At 41.0% G+C, this 23,958-nt stretch overlaps 1 protein-coding gene across 8 annotated transcripts in view; it reads left to right on the top strand.

The window, feature by feature from the left end:
• Window positions 1-23,958, top strand: part of ATXN7L1 (ataxin 7 like 1) — a 110,293-nt gene that overhangs the window by 40,662 nt on the left and 45,673 nt on the right. For 3 of the 8 annotated variants that reach the window (XM_046901985.1, XM_015275781.4, XM_040656686.2), the window contains one exon: window positions 20-23,958. The exons of the other annotated variants lie outside the window; for them this stretch is intronic. In XM_046901985.1, the coding sequence (XP_046757941.1) occupies window positions 23,844-23,958 (115 nt within the window). In that variant the 5' untranslated portion in view covers window positions 20-23,843. The remainder of the gene's footprint in view (window positions 1-19) is intronic. 8 annotated transcript variants of the gene reach the window in all.

The raw sequence follows: 23,958 nt of genomic DNA, 5'->3' as shown, positions 1-23,958 counted from the left end.
TCTTGTGTTCTTTCCACAGAAAATATGAGGAATGCCTTCAAATAAGCATGTTTCATGTAAAGAAGAAAGTTAAATCAGTTGTCCTAGAAGCTGGGCTCTTCAAGTTGAATTTGTTATACTAAATTAAGCTATTATAACAAATCCTGTTGGTTAGATACTAGCTAACCTAGAACTATGATGATGTTACATTGGATTGTCTTTTATTAAAGCAGCACAATTGTTAGCTAGAACTTGGATGTTGTGATGGGTTGTTTTCTGATGGGATTTATATGTCGGTGCTTATAGGGTTTATTTTATTTCTCATAGGGCTTAATTTTTAACATAACTGGCATGTTGCGTCACATTTGTTAAGATTCGCTTGAAAACTGTTTGAGAAACTGCAGAAATGTGGAGATACTTAATTCTTAATTAATATGATATGGTGATCATTTTTATTTCTAAGTAGAACAGCTTTGGTTAGAAAATTTTGTTATTGATTAACAAACTGCTATCAAATATTCTCTAAAAGCTTCATCCCAAGGTCTGGTTTATTTATTATTTATGTGGTCGTTTCTTTGTTATTTGTCCAGTGGTTTGTTTCTGGTTTCTTGTTGTTATAAAGGATTGCAAAGCATGACTGGAATGGCTCGCTTTGCATGAGGTTTTTGAAATTTTTCTTCTTAAAATTCAGTGTAACCAAACTAATTTGAAGGTGATTGCAAAATAACGAATGGTAGCTAGTGGTGGTATCAGTGAAGTACATCGAGAGAAGAACAAACAAACAAACAAACAAAAAAAACCACCAAGATTTTCCTTGCCTGTGTGCAACAAATAGGCTTCATAAATCCTGTGTCCCCTTCAGTCTTCTCAATGGCAAGGCACTTCAGTAAGTGGAAAATGTAAAAATGTATTTGCTTTGAAGGAGAGATTACCAAAATATTACCTTGGGCTCTTATGGATGGACTATTAACAGCCAAGCAGGAGCAATTGCATGCATGTTGAAAATAAAAATGGAATTTGTGCATTGTACAGAGGTATGTCATAAACCAGAAAATAAGTGCTGATGAATTCCCTGACTAATTCTTATCAAAAATGCACTGCTGTAGCCTTCTGTAGTTGTGCTGGACATGACCTTCTGGCCTGGGGAGCAGTATGAAGTTGGGCCTGTTTTCACACAGGAGCCATGTACAACTCTTACAAGAAGCGTAAAGTGATGTGCTAGATTAGTATTTTGAACTCTTTATCTGTCAAAATTTGCTACAGGATGATATAGTTAAAACAACCATTCTGTGAATACTTGTTATATAGAAGAGCAGAGGTGGTGGAATTTGTTGGTAATACGTCCTTTAAACAATATTGAGGATACTGAAAGGAACTGTGGAAGGGATAGCATAAAACTAAGAAGCTGGGCAAAATGTTTCTTATAGATGGGAGTGAAGTAATCCATGTTAGAATGAACTTTCTGAGCTTACTAGAATTGACCAATTAACATTTGTGTTAGTGTGTTTGTTGCCTGTGAACTGCTGAGACACTGTGAGTCACTGTCCCTTTTACCTTTTCTCCATTATTCTGTTATTTATGCAGTTCCTTTCACTTCATTCTCACAATCCTGTTACACTGAACAATTGAGAGTTAAATTATGGATTGCTTGATTTAAGACCCCAAGGTTAATAAAGACTTTTAAATCAAAAGTCTGCATTAAAAGAGATTGAGAATATTGAAAATAACTGACCAAAGGCTTTAGCCCTTGAAGATTATATTTAATGTACTTAATTACTTAATGTAGTCAGACTTATTTCAGGAAATGTATACAAAAATATGTCCGAAAAGCCTATATGAGAGCTTTAAATATATGCCTATGTTTTGTTTTAAAGGTGAAACAGAAAAAGTGATATACTAACCGTGTAGAGAAGAAGTTTTAGAAGAGGGAAATGTTCTTGGAGGTCTTAGTAATTCTTGTATAACGACAATGATATTTTTAAAGCATATTAATCTACTGCAAATACTGTGTGTTGTGTAACTGACATGCATTGGCTAACATACAACCATTTTGATAAGAAGTGGCTAAGATCTAAAGAATGCATCTTGTTAATCAGATTTTAATTAATTTGGTCATGCAGCAGTACATCTGTAAATTCAGTGATACTGAAGATCTCTGTCAGTAGACTTTGAGGTTATTTAAGCCCTTCCTATTCACTGTAAAACGCATTATTTCACATCTTGAAATGCAGCTTTAATGCTGAAACAAAGGCAATGAAAGGAGAGAGCATTAGAAGCCACCACTGTTCTTTTGGCTCTTGAAGGCTGCATCATGGGGAGTCTTTATTGCTACTGACAGGGACTGGTAGAGATTTATCCCAGAATCTCCTGCAAAGTGTGGTTTGTTACTAATATTCCTGGTAAGACACAGTGCGTATTCTCTCAGTAAGGATTTGGATCCATGCCAGACATGTGCTTTTTGTCTCTGAGTTCCCTGCATTGCAACCTAAAGGTCTTGGCTTTGGAGCTTGATTTGGAATGCTTAATTTAGTGAACATTTGGGTTCTTGTATACTTCTCTTGAGCCCATCGTGGCATGTGACTTTCTCCAGAGCATTAGAAGACCCAGTGCTGCATTTGTCTGTAATTTCAGACATGTGGCAGCCATCCTTGATGGCACTGGGAAGTTGTGAAGATTGAAGAAGCAGATGTTGTTGTTTAACTTTTAAGGGTTGGCTTTCTGGACTATCAAGCAAAAGAACAGAGAAATCTGGTTGTGGTTCTGGTTGTGGTTTTTAAATGGGGCCGGTACGTTGTACAACCTTGGACCAGCAGAAACTAGAAAAATAAAATAAGAGATCTGGCTAATTAGAGGACTGAATTGCTGAACTTGGGAGTCTGTAATGAACATAGCGTAAAGCCCAGTGTTTCGAAGTATTAGAGCTGTCCAAACCTCTAAGAGCAATGCTGAATTATTAAGAGCAATTTCAGGTCCTTATAACTGTGGAATAAACATTTGCATTCATTTGTAAGGATTAAACCATTCATATACATATGATACAGAGAAGCAACTTTGTTCCCCCCCCCTTTTTTTTTTTCAATGTGTGAACATGTATTTATTTCTCCAGCAAGGACTTTGAAATGAGACATCAGCCTAGTTAGATGGCTTGTAGCATATCTAAGTGTACTGGTATGTGGAGAATTTTAGTTTTGAGACTGTTTGTTCTCAAATGCTGACCTCAATGAAAATGTAGAACATTTGTGGGACACTGAAAGTGTAGTGCTTTACTATCCCTGAAGCACCATAATGTTCCTAGCATTTGCTTTTTGTTTGTTTGTTTTCTCCAATATGTGTGTTTTCTAGAAGATTTTTAGAGTAGCAGCCTGTGCTGAGCTGCCTGACGTATGACTTCTCTTATCTCAAGTTCTGTGGTAGTCTGTCTGTTGCTTGTTAAGACAGGGCCTGTACCATTTCCCAGGAGACGTTTCTCTTTTATTTTAGCCCCAGTCAGAGCAAAGCTTCATATTCCTATCCTGCAGTATCCTTTATTGGAACAAAAAGCGTCACATATGGATCTGGTTATTTTGTCAGAAAGGTTCCTTACTCTCATAGACTTGTTAACTTTGGTCTTTACCTGTTGAAAAGAAAATCTCTTACAAAAGGTAGCTTTGGGGTAGCAGAGAGCTTGTCAAAACATCTTAGCTTCTTCTATTAATGTGAAATGAAATAAGTTAATGAGGAGAAAGTAAAGGGGAAGAGGAGACACTGAATTACCAAGCTAAATAACGATGCTTGGTTAAACAATAACTGCACTATAACCATGAAAGAAAGTTTCCAAACATACTCTGGAACAGTTGCAAGAAATATGGAGGGTATTGTAATGAATGGAATCATTAAGATCCCAATTTGATGAAGTAGTAGCATATAGAGGAGAACAATTTTGCTTCATCAAGGAAAAGTGGCTACAAAGATCTCTTCCTCTGTTTATTTCTTTATTGGAGGTTCATTGCTATCTGTCCTTCCTGTTTCTAAGTTTGTTCAATTACAGTCTTCTAATTAAGAAGTCTTCTAATTCTTATTCCTTAAAAAAGAAAAAACTACCCTTGATTTTTGTTACTTGTGTTATAAATCCTTGGGTTGACGTACTCACGTCCTTATGAAAGTAGGAAAACTGTTACTTCCTTTCGATCTTTCAGTTTGGTCATATAAGCACCACTGAAAAGAAACAAGCTAGAAAGTAATGAAGTGCAGAAGAATATAAATAATTTTCCTAAGAGAAGTTATATATTTTGAATTACTCAGACTAGCTATTCTACGTTATTATATTTGTTTGTTACAATTTCATGAACCACAATTAAAGAAAAGAAGGCTGAGCTTGCAGTATGAATAGTAATGCTTGGCTTTTCTAACCCAAACAAGAACACTACCAGCAAGTATTTTTGTGTGTTTGTAAGGGTTTTGTCACGGGTATCACTGTCACATTCACTGGATTATTCTTCGTTTTGATATGATTTTCAATTATTCCTTGTCTTATTTTTTTTTTTTAAGTACACCTGTTTGGTTTGGTTTTTTTTTTTTTAATGGTAATATTTTATCCATTGCATTTGACCTTTTATCAGAGGAAGCGTTCTTGTGCCCTTCAATGGCAATGACATTTTGAGTGATTTTCATTCTGTTGCTGTGATTTTTTTCACAGCCTTGTCCAAACTTGTTCTGTGGTGTCTGTGTTTACCAAATAACTTTCTAGCTCTCCCATGGTTAGGTTTCACTACAGAAGAGAACTGAAATAATGAAAATTAGCCTCATTTCCCCCCTGCTTTTTGTTAAATGTAGCAACAGTTGTTTAATGTTAGCATCTGGACTGGCAAGAATCCAAGTATTCTTTTTTTCTTTTTAGGGGGTAGAGGAGAGAAGGAACTGAGTATTTTGCATGCATTTGTACATTTAACTTGACTTGTGTAATTGGCTGGGATACACTGATTTATTTTTTTTCCACAACTTTCATTTCTGTTACTTGAAATTGGAAACTCCTTGTAGCTGAAAGCATACAAAAATTCTCTTTAGCTTTACAGTCTATCAGAAATCTTGTTCTCCGGACCAAATTGCAGCCAATGGCATAACTCTCCGTTTCCTGTCTGGGGTGGAAATTTTAGCCATAGTGCCTGCAGCGGTGCGTGCCGGTGATGTAGGTCAGTTCTTTGTCCTTCAGAGCTCTGTGGGTCCAATGTGGCAGTGATCTCTGTGAAACTGAGGCCATAAGACATCTTCTGCACCATTCCCGTAGAACTTAAATAGTAGTACTGTGTTGTATGGACAATCCAGGTAGGGTGAATGCTACCCTTGCAAAGGCAAAACTAAAAGAGCTATTTTGAATTCATCTTTTTCCTAGGTATTCTTAGAGTGCTGTATTTTTAGACTGTCAGAGCGATACTTGGGATTCTGAATAGGTACAGAAATGCCAATTCTGTCTCGGAGAGAGCAGCTCTGTATCCTGACTGCTGATAGACCCTGTCCGGATTCAGAAAAGTGTTTAGATATGTAAAAGGTAAATGGAAATTTAAAGACTTAAGAATTTTTATTCATTGGTTCATTTGAATTCTTAGCTGCTTGTATGCATGAGACTGTTGGTCACCCCGATATTGGCTGTTGTACTCATTCGGAACAGCTTGGGGTTTGGTTTTTTTGGGGATATGCCCTAGAGAGAGCTTAGTGAAAGATACATTGGCAAGGCTATGTTCATTCAAGAAAAAGAAAACAAAACAAAATTCTACCTTCTCTGAGACAATTTGGCCAGGAAGCAAGGTATGTGGATTTAGTAGACTTACCTCCTAGTTTCTATTCTCCCATCTTCCACCTCCTAGGAGAGGAGAATGCTGTAACCATCAGACACACTATAAACCACAATGAAGCAATGCTTTTTGCATTGGGGGTATATCAGACACAGTGAATCTGAATGTAGAGATCAACATCCAGATCTGAGGGACAGAATGTGGCAGAGACTGGAAGAAGTGCAGCTGATATTCAGAGCAGCAGCAGCGTGGTGTGTCTTCGCCTTGTAGGTCACTGAGATCACCTTAAGGCTGGAAGGAGTTTGTTTTCTTTTCTCTGTCTAGCAAGTGAATTCAAGTCAGAGCTGCGTTCAGACTTGCTGACCTGATTGCTTAGAAGCAAATAATGCAGTATTTTATAGGTTTGGGTTTTTTTTTTTATTTTCTACTATAATCCCACTGCTTATACTGCTTTCTTGTTTATTGTTTTTAGTTAATGTTCACAGAGCTTAAAACAAAGAAGGTCAGATATAGAGGAGAGATAGAAGATCAGTGAGTAGTGTAAATGGAAAGCATGCAACTGCTGATAGAAAACTGCATTTCAAAAATTCACCCTTGCAACCTATATGGGTGGGGGGTTGGCCTCTTCTCCCACCTAAGTAGCAACAGGACAGGAGGGAATGACCTGAAGTTGCATTAGGGGAGGTTGAGGTCGGCCGTTAGGAAACATTTCTTCTCTGAGTGGTCAGGCTGGCACAGGCTGCCCAAGGAGGTGGTGGAGTCACCATCCCTGGAGGTGTTCAAGAAACATTTAAATGTTGTACTGAGAGACATGGGTTAGTGGGGAAATATTGGTGGTAGGTGGAGAGTTGGAGTCGATGATCTTGGAGGTCTTTACCAACCTTGGTGATTCTGTGATTCTGCATGCCAAAAACTGAAAATTTCTTGATTTGACAAATACTTCTAATGAGAAAGCAGGAACATTTTGGCAGTGCTGAACCCTCAATGGACTGTACATTGGAGAGCGTATATGAAAGAAGACAACATTCAACAGTGAACAGAATGCTATTCATGTGAGCAGTTTCTATTCAGCACAGTGACCTTCCCCCCCCCCCACCCTTCACCTATTTCTGGATCTACATATGAAATTAAAAAGTCTGAAACTAAAACAATTATGTGTTTTCCACAACTTACTCTATCGAGTTTTGGTTTTACAGTGTCTTGATTGTGCTGTAACTTTACAATCTTAAATAATTCTACAGAGGAAGTAGATTGTCAGAGTAATAATGGCACTGGGCTTCTAAATACACTGAAGGTGTATTGTTCATATTTACACCTAGAATAATTTATAGTGAGAGAAATTCTCTTTTTCATAATGTAATCATTGGTAATATTTCATTAGTGAACCCTTATGTATTTTTTTAAACTGCAGGTAAATTGTGTTAAATGATGCAGTACATACTTAAACTGGAGGGTGTTGTCATGGCATTGATGGAGATGCATATCGCTTGTAATTTCTTTCGGTCGAGATTTTAATAGAGATGTAGTTTTAAATAGTAACCAATGAGGATTTCTTTTAAGGAGCGTCCATTTATAGAACTCAGCTGTTGAAGGTTGACTGTAGCATTAGGCTTAAGTTTAATCTCCTACATACTATAATTTACAGGGCTGAGTTTAGTGCCTTGTTCTCCCAACTGATGCACTTGTGGAGGGGTGGGGGTGTGATAGTGAGGGAGATGGGAAAGGTACAGGGAAAATGTGCAGTCAGAGCCTGTAAAAACCTGCCAGAATTAAAAGCAGAGCTATTTGGGCTGAAGTTTTCCATAGTATGTTTTTCCCAGGCTAAAGAAAGTGGATGTCTTCCATCTTAGAGAAGGAATGTGTTGGTGGTGTTTGTTTCTCTTAATGCAAAAAATCAACCAGACTCCACAGTCCTGTTCCTAGGTGAAGTTCAAATTAAGAGCTTTTTGAATTCACTGTTCAGAAGTGTTTTGGTGAGCTAAACTTAAGCAAGAATAAGTCTATTTTATATCACATGATGTTGCACTGTTCTGAAGGTACATTTGATATGGAATCTGGGTTTGCCAAAGGCCCAGACAGAAAGTCATTGCTTCTTCAGCGTATTCCAAAGTCTGGAGAGCAAGGCTCCTCTCTGTTGTTCTCTGTTGATCCAGCCCAAGATCAGACAAGGAAGATGTGGTGGGTTTATTTGGGTGGGGTTGTTTTTGAAAGTTGATGCATTCAGATGTGTTTTTGTGTTACAGAAGGTAATTAGCATCTGGATTAGTCACAACCCAGTGGTGTTCCATTTCAGTTCTGTAGAAGTTTTGTCTGTGTAGAAGCCTGCCCAATGACAATGATTTCTAGCAGTTCTCTGACCATTTTCGGTCCAGTTAGTTTTCCAACTGTTACATGCAATTTCTCATATACTAACATTAGAAATTTCTTGCAAAGCAGGCTCTAGGCCTGGCAGTGCAGGCCCTCATGGCTGCCCAGGTCAGGCTGCCTCAGTTCGTCCCATTTTAACCAGCACGTTATACTGTAAAACTGTGGTACCTGACTAGTGCCACATCTATTCAAAACATTCTGTTTGCATGCATAAAACACTGTACTTAAAATTCTCATCATTTCAGCTATAACTGAAGCTCTTCTGAGTGTTTCCCATTTCCCAGTCCTGTAGTGATTCATGTAATTATCTTAACAGTTTAATGCTATTCTATTTAACTAGTGGTATTAGTGTAATAATTGTCATATTAAAATCTAAAAATATTGAATTAGACATTCTAAAATATATTTTGTCATTACAGATATAAGTTCTAAAATAAAAATGCTGCATTTATCTGGATAGAGTAATGAATCAGATTTTACTGGACGTAATAAGAACTAATAAAAGTACATTAGGCAAACAATGAAGGGCAATTTATTCACCTCACTAGATGCATATTTTGATTAGAATTTAATTTCAAATGCCTGATTTAGCTTCCTGCACCAAAATCTACCAATTGTTAAGAAACATACATAAAAGTTAGGAAATTTGCCTCACTAGCTATTTATGTTTGTTAGACTACTGATGCTGCTAATGGGAAACATTTTGTTTGACTAGAGTTATGGGAAATGACAGACTTCTTTTTCTTCTTTTTTTAGGACAGGCTTCCTGTTTCTGAGAAAATAATCTTTTATCATGCTTAGTGTCCGCTCCGTATCTAGTGAAGTATAACTAATACCATACATAAAATACCAACCATTGCATATGAGAAGTATGTTTAAGACTAGTGTTAATCTACCATTATTTTGTACTGCTGCTTCCATTTTATTCCCAGTGAATAAATAATGTGTTGTACAGAGTTATTCTTTTCATGAGTACATCGTCAGTGTTGTGGATTACTAATTATGCAAATAGAAAATTTTATTTTAATATTGTTTTAGAAGCTTGAGATTGCTGACTGAAAACTGCTTATTTTTTTAATTCAGTCTGTTAGGAGAAGGATTGGCTGGGAAGAGTCTCATTTTTCCTTTTACCTCAAAATACTGAAGCAGGAATAGATCTGTGCAAGCTGAAATGTGGGCCAGTAACTGGCCAGCAATACTGAAGAGTTCTGTGTAGATTATACTTGTTCAGATTGATTTAGTTTGTGCTTGGTGATCAGACTATGAAAGATGCAGTCTGGTATATCCTTGCATGTTCTTGAAGCTTTCTCACCCTGGCAGTACCACTGTGTATGCTCGGATGAGTCTGAAGACAAACACATCTCGTTCTGTGACTTTGGGTCACTAAAAGCTGTAAGGTGACTGTAAAAATGGTGCTCTTGAAGTTGGTTAGGACAACAAAGAATTAGTTTGCTGTTTAAGTAAACCTTTTTGTTACTGTCTAATGCCAGATGCATTCAGTAGGAATGCTGAAATGAGCAGTAAAGCTTTTCAGCAGTTTTGCCTGGGCAGGAAAGGTGTGGTGGGACACTTAAATCTGCAGAGAGCAGGACAGTGTGTTTTCAATCCTAGGGTTGTGGGGTTTTTTTGTTCTCCATTAACTAAAAACTGGTATGAAGCCATTACAGCCTCAATGCAGGAAATTAGCTGCAATACAAGAGAAGATTGTACTCAAATGAAAATAATTCTGCGCGTGTTCAACACCTGCAGTTCTATATCAGCGTAGATCATTTGGGTCTAAATCACTGCATAACAGGGCAGGCTTTTGTTGGGTAGCCTGGCACACAGCATACTTTTCCATTAGGTGAAAATGCAGCAGAAGGTCTGTAGCAAAAAGAAAAAAAAAAAAATTGAACTTTGAGAAGAAAGGTCTGGTGTCTGTCATTGGGCTACTGAACAGTCTGGTTGACCCATTGCTTTTTGAACTTAATGGAAATTTAACAGCTACGGTCCTGCAAGAGGATTCTCAAAACACAGCTGTAGACAGTGTGAAGAAATAGCTCTCCTTTTGTTTTGAACCTGCTGCCCATCAGCAGTCACTTCCTGTCCACCTTCATTATAAATGTGTATCATAACCCTGCTCTGTCATCGCTTTTCTAGTTTGACAAGTCCACATCTGTTTAATTGTCACTCTGGTAGAGACTGTCCGTGTCCTTGCCACGTCTTTGTATCTGACTCAGCCCTCCTAAACCATTTTTGAAAGGAGGGAAGCAGTGGTATCACATGCCATATTTCTTCACTAACATTTGACCACTACAGAACACTGAGATGATAATTACAAGACCGGTATCTCATTACTCTGTAATAATAAAGAGACCATCATTTTGTATATAAAATTAAGAATTTTTTCTTCCATGTCTTCCATTTTTTTCTGCCATGACACTTCACATTTCTCTACATTGGACTTCTTTTACTATTTCATTACACCATTCAGCAGCATTAGGTCTTTCTGCAATCTGCTGGTTTTTATCTTTCGTTCTCTGAGTAATTATATACTGAAGATCTTGTTCTCTGGCTAACTGCCTTCTTTTTTTGAACTGCTTCTGAGTATGTTGGATAGTTCTGGCCCTAATGCAGACCCTTGCTGCGTGCCCCTGGTGAAACTCTTCAAGAAAACCAACCATCTTCACCTCTTCTTGCCTAGTAGGTATTTAGCTAGCCTTCATGGGATGGGGCTGGAGTCCTCCTTCCCCTTCCTTGGCAGCTACCTTTCCTCTAAGAAACATGAATACAGTTTCATTTCACTTGGAAATTTAAGTAGACAGCATTTAGTGGATTTCTCATGTCCGCACGTTCATTTATGCCTTTCAGAATATTTGTGACTCATAACTACATTGACGTTTTCCCAGTATATCATAATACGTTTACTAATTTGGTTCCTTCGTATATGGTTTCTACCACCCTGACCTGGGTACATTTCAGACTTGCTGCTGTTCATTTATCTGTGCTCTCCCAAAGGTGGATGTTATCTTCTGAACTTTGATACAAGAGGCTTTTTAGTGAGAGGCTTTGCTTGCAGGTTGGAAGCTCAATAAATGTGTTTGCGAGTTCTGGGAGCTCCTGGACAAATGGAATTGGTTTGTGCTTGCCAGCCTGCTTTGCAGCCACTCTGTCAGTCCTTTAGTTAAAGATGAAATCTCAGCATTACTGTTGTATTCCATAAAACAACCCCAAACCTTCTGAGCCATCAAAGTCTTTTGTCAGGGCTAGAAAACAAGCAAATTCTATTTTTGTGTGTATTTGTGCATGCGTACATTTCTGTGTGGATATTTATATATTAACTGTTAAAGCTGTTGCACTCTGACTGCAACAGTAGCCTTAATTCTGGAATAACTACTAGGGAGCAATTTATTATCACTGCCTGCATAAATGAGATGGAAAAAATGGAGCTTGCTGAAGAAGAAAACGGAGGTCTTTCATGTGAAGGAAGTGGCTTGAATGTAACTAATTTTCCTCTCCTTTCATGAGAATTTCATGCTGGTAGAGGCAAAGTGTTCCATTTGGCCTGAGCTGAAATCTCTTTTACAAGACTGAAGTAAAAACAGAGGAAATGAAGGGAATAGGTTTACAAAATGATTTGTGTCCTGGTACCCACTAGTTTGGAGATCGGTACAGTTATGTGTGATGTGGGACATCCAATTTACCCTTTTTGTCCCAAATCTGAGGGGGTCTTAGAGAAAAATAAAGCCAGTTACAGAATCCTCAGAGAACTATAAATGGATACTTGGAAAAAAGAATCTATAGTAGTATCAACTCTGTATTATTGGATCAGTGGTAACCACTGCCATGTCCTGAATATAAAGTAACTTTGAGGACAATCAGGATGCTCAGACAGCAGTTATCAGTGTTGGGTTGGTTGACAAAGACTCACCATTCCCTTATGGTTCATTCTGTGTCATTGCAGCGCAGCTGATGTCCAGTCAGCCTGTTGGGTGGAGATCCACGGCCTATTATATACATGCACTGAGTTAAATATTCTCTTGCACATGACACGATAATACCCCACTTGTCCAGTAATATTTGTCCTATCAGGGTCAGGTGGGTTTTTTTTTTGCCAAAAGGCAAAAAAAGAATAATAATAATAATAAATAATAATTTAAAAAGAATTTTTTTTTTTTTAAGTGAAAAGCAGAGGAAGGGCATACACAAGAATGTAACACACAGCCCCATTGGCACAGTCACATTTCCTCACTTGGACTTCGGTAAGTGGTGAAAACTTCACCTAGGGTCTGCCTGTCAGACCTGGGAAGATGTGGAATATTTTTGGTTTCCTTCTCTTCCTTGGCCCGTGTCCCTGCTACTTCAGTCAGCCTTACCTGGCCTGTTGGAACCAGTCAGATCAAAACCAGCCTGTCTGTAATTGGGAAAGGGTGAGAATGAGAGGTCAACAAAAATACTGAAGTGGGGAACGTACTTAGCAGAGCTTTTTGCTCTGTTTTGTTTTGTTTCCTTCCTTAAGGAAACTAGGCAGAGAGGTCCCTTGGGATGTTCTTTGTATCCAGTCTATGTTGTGTTGACTTCTTCACTTGTATCCAACATCATTTTCACAACATTAAGAAAGAAATTCAGAAATACTAGCCTGCAATGTCTCACACACATTATAGTTTTGAGATCACTGCAGTATCTAAGTATCATTCCCCAATTAAGGAGTTCTTGGAAACAGATGAAAGCTTCAGAAAACTTTTATCTTGCAGCTGACATGGGCCAAGCAATGATCTGCCTGTGCACGATCTGCAGCCATTCCTCCTCGCCACAGAGTGGGTCGGGATTGTCAGAACCCTCATAGCAAACCGCTGTGGGCAGGCAGGAGCAGACAGAGCTGAGTTGTTACTCATGCCCTCTTTTAAGGATGCCTGGTTGTTGTGATCCCATGAGCGACCGTTTCATTCTTCCTATGATGAAAAGTCAAAAGGTGAAGGCAGATTTTGGAAGTGCGGGCAGTGAGGTGAAATGCCTTCCTTCCACGCATTTCTGAAGCCTGTGCCACCAAAACCTGGCAAGGTTGGCGTCAGTCTCTTCTGCTCTTCCATCCACAGACAGAGATTCAAGTTACTCAGTAGCCCACGTGCTAAGACTCCTTTATTTCCAGTTGCTTATCACATGATGCAGTTATGTGAAGAAACGACAAAGTTGTTACCAGCATTTACACCAGAAGCAATGTTTAAGCAGACAGCTTGTTTTGTCTTTGTGTTTTGAACTCACAGTCTGGATGTGGCAATTCTAGCTAGATAGTATCAGGTAAAATGAAGTTCAAATAACAGATAACTTGAGAATAAAGCATAATGGTTTCATGAGAGCTACAGAAACAAATATATTCCACTCCACACTTCACACATTCAGCTTGCTAAATGCAAGGCTTCGCTACAGCCATCAGCTATTCACTGAGTATTGTATGCCTCTTCATTTTCATTTCAGTTCAGTTCCCGGGGTTTGGTTCCATAGTTCCATTTTATAAAACAAATCTTTCCAGTTCTTAAACTGAATCTTAGTTTAATGTCACTTCAGTAGAATTGCCTTGCATCTTGTTTTTGTTTCATAAAGTTTGACATTTAATGTAGGATTAGATTGATTTTATTTCATTTTTTTCTAGACACATACATCACAAAAGAGAAAACACAATGCAAGTATTTTATTTCATCTTAAAGGAAAGTTAGAGTATCTATTGGAAAGTCATGTTTAATGACAAAAGGGATATACATACAACAGCTACATCTCTGAAGTCAGAATTGCACAATATCAGTTGAAAAGCGAGTATAACAGGTGACACTTTTGCCTGTTGATGACTGAACAAAACTGTCATCCCTGCTGCTTCGTTGTATCACACCTTTCTTTTGCCAATTTCCCTTCTCAGCTTCAGCAAATACCAAATATACTTCACTCCAGTCTTCCCCAACATGATTTTGAGGAGTCCACCACTACATATCTCGTTTCATTTTGTTTTCCAGTTTATGAGAAAATCTGTTTGAAAATGCACCATAGCCTCGTTTTAGATTAATTAACATAATCATCTGAATCTTTCTTATGTGTCTGTGTTAACACTCAGCTAACTGAAGGTCTCACTTGGGCTTTCGGTGTCTGTAAAGGGAGTTGCTCCATAGCAAAGCTTTGCTTAACTCCATTTTGTAAAGCACATTTATGGAGTTACGTGAGATGCAAAGGTAGCTTTTTCTTTTATGGTAGATTTTAGAGCCGTAATTTTGCATTCTGCAAAATGCTATACAACTTCTGCTCACAAAAAAAAGAATAAAGAAAAGCTCACATTCAGTTAAGTCATGCATATAAGTTATAGGGTATTTCATCACAAATGATCTTAGTGGGCAGCCCAGGCAGCAAAAAGCTGGATGTCTCATTCAGATGTACCTTCTCTAAAGCTGGATGTACGTAATTCCAGTATGGTGTGTTTAATGCACGCATGCCTGTGCTGCTTGTGGTGTTGGTGATGGTGCTGCTGCCAGCAGCATGCGCAGAAGGAAGCATGGAGTTGTGACAGAGGAAGGGCTCGCAGCCTTGCTTCACTCGCAGAGGAAGCTGCTCACTGCTGGCATTTGTATTGCAGTTCATGCTGGGTTTTTAAGGCAGTATTTCTCCCTGCCTGGGCCTGTTTCTTTTTGTCTTTTCCTTCTTTTGTTATGCTGGAATTCTTAGTGCATTTCACATAATGCACGTAACACGTTTACGCAGTGCATTTCAGTGGATGAGACAGCAGCAGCGCTGCCTTATGCTGGTTATGCCTGTTAAGCTTTGCTGTTCTTGTTTATATCATATGATTTTCTTTAAAGCTCAATTTCAGCTGCACCGCACTGATCAGTCACCAGCTGGTCTTTACAGTGTTCCAATTACCTGGTAGTTTGGAAGAGGTCTGTTTTTCCTTAAGTAATGGCCATCCCATAGATCCCATGATCTAACGCCCTCCAGGCTGAAGGAGGACCACGGGTACACTGCAGGCATGCTGTGCACAGCTGGCTCCCTTGGGATGCCTTCAGTCAGCGAGGTTTGGTTTGGTTTGGGAGAAATGGTTTTAGGATCTGAGTCTGAAAGTGTTCTGTCAAGAACTTCACTCAGGTTTCCTAAGTGCTGACAAAGCTGAGTGGCTGCAGCACTAAGCCAGCACCACTCCTATCCTGCCCAGGGGCTGGAGCCTGCTCAGCTTCATGGGGGTGGTGCTGTAGCAACACCCTGAGACTGCAGCACGTGTTACGTTTCTGGTTTGCGTCACTGAAAGGTGGGATTCTTCAGGAACTTGTGAAGCATCGTGTATTTTGGTTGTTTAGGAAATAAAGTGCACCTTATTACAAAAACTAAACTCTGCTTTTCGCTAGGAGCAATACATTTAATTGAGATCATCTAGAAATATGCATAAGAAGTGTTGCCGGATGAACCTGTGGTAATTAATAACTTGTTTAATTGGAAGAATTACAGTACTGATTATTGTATATAGAACCATGCTATGGCTTAAAATACCTTTTTTTTTTTTTTTCTGTAGATTGCTCTGTCCAATGGAAGAATGTTGAAATACCAAGTATCAGTACTATTGCAAAAAATAAGACTATTTATCGTGTGGGCTTTCCACACACCATCACACAGTGCAGGTGTGGAAATGCAGGCTTACCTGTGCTGAGGTGGGATGTGTCAACACCCGTACGTGAGGAAGTCATTCAGTACTTGCTTTAAATGAGTGAAGGCAAAGGGGATTCTCATCTAATTGCACTGATGCTCGCCCTACAAGAGGAAGGGGTGAGCTGCTGATCTCTTCCACTGCCTCTCATGTTCAGCAGAGGTAGAAGTGTGCCCATTCCACCTCCAGAGCGAACGTTTCCTGGCAGAGGCCTGGCGGGCTGTGTGGGGCCATGCAGGCCCTGAGCCGCCCCTCTGCTCAGCTCTGACTTCTGTGGTGATCTCTGCTGGGAGGTGATTCTTTCAGAGCTGTTGCTCAGCGTTCTTTTTTTTTTCTTTTGAGATAATTTTGTACTGTGTCACTGCAGCAGTGCCTTCCTGTAAACAGGGACCAGACCTCAGGCACTGCAGGGAAAGCAGTTGTGAATAGAATGAGAAGATACCTTACAATTAAATCACTATTTCCTTTAATTGAGCGTCAAAACTCTTTGACTTCTGCCATTCAAACAGATATTCCATTCATGTGTTGGGGAAACGTTTGGAGGCATATGCAGGATTGTACTTCTCCCGGGGTTATTTTTCTTGGAACTTAATGTCGTTAACTTCCAGCAATGTCTGCAGCTGGCTGCCTAATAAAAATATCTTGCATTCCTAGAAACAGTAGAAATTGTACGGATGACCAGAATGACCAAACAATTTTAAAATGCAACCCACATGGTTACATTAAAATGTGTTTTGTTTTACTCAGTATGAATCTAAACTAAAAGATTAGCTGCAGCGATGTCTAGCAGTGATCTTCTTTATGGGGATCATCCATCCACAGAAAAGTTCTCCAAGTACTGTAGCAGTTCACTTTTGTCACTTTGGGTGCATTCCATCTTATTTCAAAGCTACTGAAGGCATCCTGATTTCTGTTGCTTTAGTGATCTGGCCTTCCTTCTTGTGTAGAATACTCATGTAGGGTTGAAAGAAATAAAATACTGATGTTCTTGTGGTACAAATGAATTTTCACACCTAACAGTGTTGCACTGTCTTTCATACTCTTTTTTTTATTATTATTATTTATTTTGCAATGCCAGATTCTTAGTTTAAAGTAGTAAAACTTTGCTCTTTGTAGAACTTCAGTTTAAGGCAGTGACAATGTGTTGAACCTAGAACTGAATGAAAGGCATGGCTTTTAGTTAGCAAAGAGAACAAATGGTGCACTGACGTATTTCTAATTCATCTCCTATTTGAGGACGCAAATTAAAAATGTAAAACGTTTTGTTGTTTTAAGTTAAGATTTGGGAGAATTTTCAGTGGCAGGGCTGGATTTTTTTTTGTCATGAAGCAGCTGAGTGTCACAAGCAAGGTACTAATAGTGTGACAGCACCGAGTCGCAAGTCTGGCAAAGCGCGCTGGGTGCAGAAGCGCTGTAGCAAATGGCTGTTAGGTGGCTGTCCCCGGGCGCGCCGAGTCGCCCACGAAGCAGGTCTGCTGTACAAAGCTCTGCAGCAATCGTTTGTTCCAGGGCGTCGTTCTTGAAAATGAAGAAGGCTGTTTCTTATTGATGTATATAGGTAGTGAACAAAGAGCTTGTCTCCTTTTGTGACCAGTTCTTTACAGACTCCTGATTATGTTTCTGAAAATAGTCTATGAAGAGGTACCCATTCTTACCACATTTACTGCATCCTCTTTACTGGGTGAAGCTGTGACGAAGAGTGCAGGGTGAGCTGCAGCCAGCAGCGTGGTGCAGAGTATCAGAGGTAGAAACCAGACTGTCAAACCTCATCATCTCTCCAGGATGCTTTTTCTGTCGGTGATGTCGGCGCGGCTGTGACTGGGCCAGGCTGTGTCTTGCTGGGCACCTGATGGGGCTCAAATCGCCCTGTGGCATGCTGTGCAGAGGGACAGCACCCGCTCTGCTCATCTCACCTGTCTGTCCCTGCTCACATCTCCATCTTCCTTGCCCATAGTGCTTCTGCAGCTCACCTCACCTTTAGGGAGACTATTCAACTCCCTATCAAAAATAGGAGAAAACTATGCACTTGGATTTGGTGTTCATGTTGGGGGTTTTTTTTGTTTGGGTTTTTTCTTTGGTGGCTTCACACCTTTCCTCCTTTCATTTGTTAGTTTTCAGCTGATTTAGCAAGCAAAGCTGGTGAATACCAGAGGCAGTGCAAAGAAAAAGGGAGAGTACGTGGTCCAGTGGGAACAGCAGCAACAATTATTAAATCAGCTTGGCCTGTCTTATGTAAACTACAATTGTAAAAGCATAACTTTTGGAAAGGACGCCTTTCCTTGAAGATGAAAGATTTGCTGTTTGCATTAACCTAGAAGTGGTGTTTTTCTGGGCTATACCAGTTCAGATTTGAGTATTGTTGTGGTAGTTGGTATGTACGGATTGATGGTATCTCCAGGTATTAGTGGCAGTGTGATACTTCCCCCTGAAAGGTGTGCTCATCTCTAACAGGAATTCAGAGCCCCAAAGGGATGTGCTAAGGAGAAAGCTTTAATGTATGGAGTCATTTAATGTTAATGTTATCAAAAACCACAGAAAATTGACAGGGGATGACTGCACAACTAAAATTCCATATCCGTTGACTGAATAGGATTAAAGTAAAAGTTGTAAATCGTAGAAAATGAGACTCAGAAGAAAACAAAAGTGGTGAGGTTTGCCAGACTGCATATGCAGAATATTGGCTTCTGCAGCACTGCATTCAGAAGGGAAGAGGTAGAAGACTGAATTGGAGACTCTGCAAATACTTCTTGAACTTACCTAGGGATGGCTTTTACTGTATGTTATCTGTGTTTAGTGCAGTGGCACTGTTACAGTTTCTTAAAGGCTAGAGATCAGAACAAAATAGGTAAGGAACTTTCTATGTTTTAAACATTTTTACTGTTTTTATAATCTTAGGATTTTCTATTATTAATTCTGTGAGTGGAAAATACACCTGGAAGGCTGATAGCGGTACGTGCAGCCTAAAAACAGTGGAAAAAAATGGTGTGTAATTCAGGAGTAAAGAAAGGTAGGAATAATACCTGCATTTCTCCCGTGCATCCAGGTGACCTGTAAGATACATTTTCTAATTGTACTTCTGTACATAAAAGAAGTACAAGTATGCTTCTGTATGTTTCGATAAATACACTCTGGTCTATTTTCTGCATACCCACCACAAGCAATTAAATACCAGTTTGACAGTTTGAGTCGACTTTTTTGCGACTTAGAATATATTTTTGCAATACTGTCAAAATGTGTACATCCATACACGAAAACAGTGGTGTGAATATACATTAAATTGCTAGTTCTAATGCAGTACTAAGAGGCTGGCTGAAACAAAGCCGTTATTAGTAGTTCCAATTAAGTCAGCAAGAGATCCCAATATTACCCGGGATTCTGGAATCTCTAAAAAGAAAAGAAATGCAACTTTGGGGTGCTCATGAACATTATATAGCATTGCACAGGTGAAGCAACAAAGATCACTGAATCACAGAATCACAGGGGTTGGAAGAGACCTCAGGAGATCATTGAGTCCAACCTCCTGCTAAAGTAGGGCCCTTACAGTAGGTCGCACAGGTAGGTGTCCCAACAGGTCTTGAACATCTCCATAGAAGGAGACTCCACAACCTGTCTGGACAACCTGTTCCAGTGCTCTGTCACCTTTACCATGAAGAAGTTCTTCTGCGTGTTTGAATGGAACTTGCTATGTTAAGTTTTAGGTCACTGCTCCTTGTCCTGTTGCTACACACCACTGAGAAAAGCCTGGCCTCATGCATTTGCTTCCCACCTCCCTTTAGATAACTACAACCATTAACCAGATCCCCCCTCAGTCTTCCTTTCCTCAGACTAAACAGACCCAGGTTACTCATCCTTTCGTGATGCTCTTGTTTCCTCTAACTTGGTTAACATTTGAGACTTTTCCCATCTAACGCATTAAGGAAGCAATGTGCATACAAGGAAACTTAGGAAAGCACTACATTGTCCAGCAGCATCGCCGCCACAAGAAACACTATTTCTGTGTATTTTTACTTGTGCCTTCATTCTTTATGTATCGTTTAACATGAATCTTTTTAAAAACATTCAGAAGCTTTCAGGGTGCTAGCACAGTAGAAAGGGTTGTACAAGAGGAGCGCGGAAGGGTTTGTTGTTTCTGAGCATGCACAAAGAACTGCAGATTTGAGCGTTGGAGGAGCGTTATTCCTCTTTGGGTTAGCTTCATCTGTTACTCTAGATGCATGTAAGTGTTATTCCACACCCAGAGTGGTACTGCTGAGCTCCATGGCACTTGCGAGGTGCCCAAGTGTTGAGATCATCGTTTGTAAGTAACTGAGAGCAAAGTCTGGTTTTTATGTGATTGTACAGAATTAAGTGTAGCTATGTTTTGGGAAGACAATGTGATCGTCTCTTGTTATTTCAGCTTGCTTAGACAATTTAGGTTGGAAGTTGTACAGCAAGAAATCCTTGTTCAGCTCAAAATGGGGGGGAAAAAATGCTTTTAATTTTGTTGTTATGGTGTTTCATTTTTAAGAAAAGAAACTTATCTCTAAAGACCCCCTCTGGACTACGGCCAAGAAGGAGAAACACAGTAAAAAGGAACTTTCTTAGGAAAGCAGAGACAGTAGGCTGTCTTTTCTTTTGCTGTTAAAGTACTTGAAGCTATTTTAAAAATATCCCTTGAATTCCTCTAGAATGCCAGGCCTTTCTGGAGGAGCAGCTCTGAAAATTTGGGACTGCTGAGGCATCAGCCTGATCTGTAAGATAACGTGAGCATAACTGAATGTCTGTCAAGCAGCACTTGCTAGTCAAGGATTTGTACTTTTTCTCAGTACAGTAACAGTTGTTTGATTTGTTTATGATGTATCAGGAGTGTTTTATAGGCTGCAAACATAGCTTTGGTAGAGCGCCTGTCCGAAAACGGATGAGATGGTTGATGTGGTGGAGTTGTCGAGTCGGGACACTGGGAATTCATAGAAATCTGTTCCCTGCTAAATATGGTTTAGATTGGTGACAGTTTTTTCCAGGAGCCTGCGCACATGATCGGCTAGAGCTTTAGGGATTTGTCTGAGATGATCTCTGCAGATAAAATCAGCGGAATTTTGGCTTTCCCCAATGTTCTGACCTACACTGCTCTGAGCTCCTCTTCCCTCCACCGGTGCAGAAATATCCATGGCCCTGAAACATTTGAAAGTGGGCTTCAGAGTGAGATTAATACGTCATTACAGAAAGCCTTCTTGAAACAGTTAATACAGCTGCTGCTCAGATATATGAGCTGGTATTTCAATTCTGTGTTGGGTTTATTTTTTTGCCTGAAGTCAGCTCTGTTGTTTTTGCCAGTGCTGGGTTGCTGAAGCTGTAGCCTTGTTTCTAGGTGGAAAAAAAAAAAAAAAAAAAAAAGAAGCCTGCCTGTTGACCTACCTAGCACTATGAGGAAATAAAATTAATTCTGTCACTATTTTAGGCCCGCGGAACTTGAGCAAGAAGCACACATAACTCCCAACAGATTGGACTCTTATTTCTGCATTTTAAAGTTCTAGTCCCACAACGCACTGCAGACTGGCAGTGTCCATATATTAGGTGCTAAAGAGGCTTCTTATTTTTAAAATTCAGGTCCTTCTATTGAAAATTGCATGGGAATACTCTTTTGTTGCGCAGCATCGAAAGAAGTAAAGTAGCTCCAGGTGGTGTTGGCGTGATGCCCTTTCTGAACAGGGACAAACCCAGCTCCACCGGTCCAAACCCAGCAACAGAAGTGAGATTTTCTTTTCAAAACAGTCTTAAAAGCACCCATGTCTACTGCTAAATGGGCAGTCTCCTTCATGTTCTTACGGAGCAGTACTCTTACCTGAGCCACACTCAACCGTGCAGGCTGCAAGGGAATCACTTTCTGTTGCTCTTTGTTTCTCAGCCACTCAATTAAGGCTCGTGAGATTGTGAGATGAGCGCAGAGTGTCATCTTGAAAAAAATAAAATCCTTTTTATTATCTACAGTGAATTGTATTTCTCACTCTTGGCTTCTTTTGTTTTCAACCTCCTTAAAGGTTCTGGGTTCTGTAGCTGGAACTTCTGCACTAAGATTCTAGGAAAAAGGTTACATTGTAGTGCTTTGTGAATAACTGAGTATATACTTGTCCATCATTAGCAGAAGCTGTCTCTCCTAGTATAGCGTTGTATAAGGAAAAATATTTACAGGAAGTTCACCTATAAGGGAAATGTCTGGGGTCTTCATCTCAACTGAAGAAGTTCTCTCACATTTAAGTAAGAGTTTTGATATTGTTGTTAGATTCCCCTTTTTAGACTGAAAACGAAAGCGTTGGATATCACTTCCCGGAGCACTGGTTCAGGCAGTCTCTTGATGGATCACTTAAGGCACTTTATTTTAAGATATGGAAAAGGGGCAACCCCCTGGATGTACCTTAGACAAAAGCTAACATCAGCCTTGCTTGTCAGATAGTGCCTTTTTATTTTCAGGTGGTGAAAGCATCGTTTTAAACTGACAAGGCTGTTTGTATGGTTACTACGCATCTTCCTGCTCCCCAAAAAATTGGCATTGGAGGGTTATTTTGTTTTCTCCGTGGGAGTTGACTCTTCCTTAACGTTACCAGCTGCTAGAATTTAAACATTCAGAACGGTGCTGTGACTTGCCATTCAAGAACCGGGATCTTATTTATTTTATTCTGTCTCATTAATCTTTGGCTTCTGTAATCCTCTCTTCTGTGAGGGATGTGCACCCATAGTGAATGCTTCCCATTCAGAAATCCCAGAAGCATTACTGTGCTCAGGTAGGCTCATGCCCCAAATGCAGTTTGTTGTGGGGTTTGGTTTTTGTTTGTTTGTATGTTTTTCCTTCAAGCCCCACACCGAAATGAAACGAGAGGGGGGAAAAAAGCCACCACCACAGGTTATGCACCTTCAAAGACGCACTGGCTCCACCTGCACAGTCTGGGCTCTGTTTTGGGCCCAGAGGCTCAGGAGCCCTCATATCCAGGTCTGTCTTCTCAACTGGAGCTGCGCCAGGCGCTGCAGCACCCCCACTGAGCCCATCTTTGGGAGGGCTGCTTTGTCTGCTCGCGCTGCCCAGCCCCTGCCTCATCCACAGGGGTCTCTGGCAGTGTTCTGTGAGTCAGAGAGGTGCAGGTAAATAGGGGCCGTTCCCTCGCTGCCCTTTGGGACCCTGCAGAGGTGGGATGGTGACCAGCTGGGGAACACAGGGCCATCTCTGAGCTGAACAAGAGGGAGCAGAGCTCCACATGTGCGCAAATGTATACATGCTAAGTTGTAAGGCAGCTGTAAGTGCCTTACGAGTTGAGCTTGTGTTTGTCACTGCACTTCATGTTGGCCACAGCTGTGAGAATAGATCTGCGTTAAGCTGAGGTCCCATGCTGGCACGTTGCAGTGGAAGTTCTGGGCTGGCTTTCTGGATGCGGCTTCTCTGCCGCAGGTGGTTGGGCGTTGGGCTCGGTGAGCCCCGGGGGTCCCGCACAGCTCGGGATATTCTGTAATTCCGTACAGTTGACAGCTGTTCAGAAGGACTCGGAAACGTTGGCACTTCTGCGCCGGTTCCGGGCCGTTCGCCGTTCGGGACCTTCCTGGCTGTCAGCGGGAGCACGGAGGCTGAAGAACGCGGCGCAGGCCTTCGGCAGGGAGCATGCGCCGGGCCGCCTGTTTACAGCGCGCTGCCCCGGGCTGCTGCCGCCGGCGGCCGCTCCGGCAGGGGGCGCTCACGGCGCCGGGCGTGCCTGAAGCGGAGCCGCGCGGGGTGCGGCCGTTCCGCGGCGTGGGGCTGCGCGCCGGCAGTACCTCCGGGCGGCGGCCGCTCCGTCCCCCGGCGCCTCCCGGAGCGGGGCTGCGGCGGCGGACGGGGCGGGGCGGGGCGGCGGTACGGCGGCGTGCCCAAATCGGGAAGCGCCGCCGCCGGGCTCCCGGCGGGACTTTGGCCCCGGCCTTATCTGCGCCGTGATTTCTTTTTTTTTTTTTTTTTCCAACCGTATCGGCGTAGCGCTGTGCAAATAACGAGCGCTCGTGCTGCCTGCGGACTCGGAATCTCACGTACTCTGCGATGGTCGCTTTTGCTCCGGCGCTCCGGAGTCCGAGCGCTGATGCCGAGTTCCGGCGCGGGCCGTGTCGCTGCCCCTCACAGGGGTACAGAGAGACTGAGAAACCTCCGCCAGAGCCGCGTGCAGACGGGTTGCCGGGATTTCGCCCTTTTTCATA

Source organism: Gallus gallus, chromosome 1 (genome assembly GCF_016699485.2).
Source record: "Gallus gallus isolate bGalGal1 chromosome 1, bGalGal1.mat.broiler.GRCg7b, whole genome shotgun sequence".
In the NCBI taxonomy this organism is placed as follows: domain Eukaryota; kingdom Metazoa; phylum Chordata; class Aves; order Galliformes; family Phasianidae; genus Gallus; species Gallus gallus.
This window is presented reverse-complemented; position numbering and strand designations above follow the sequence as displayed.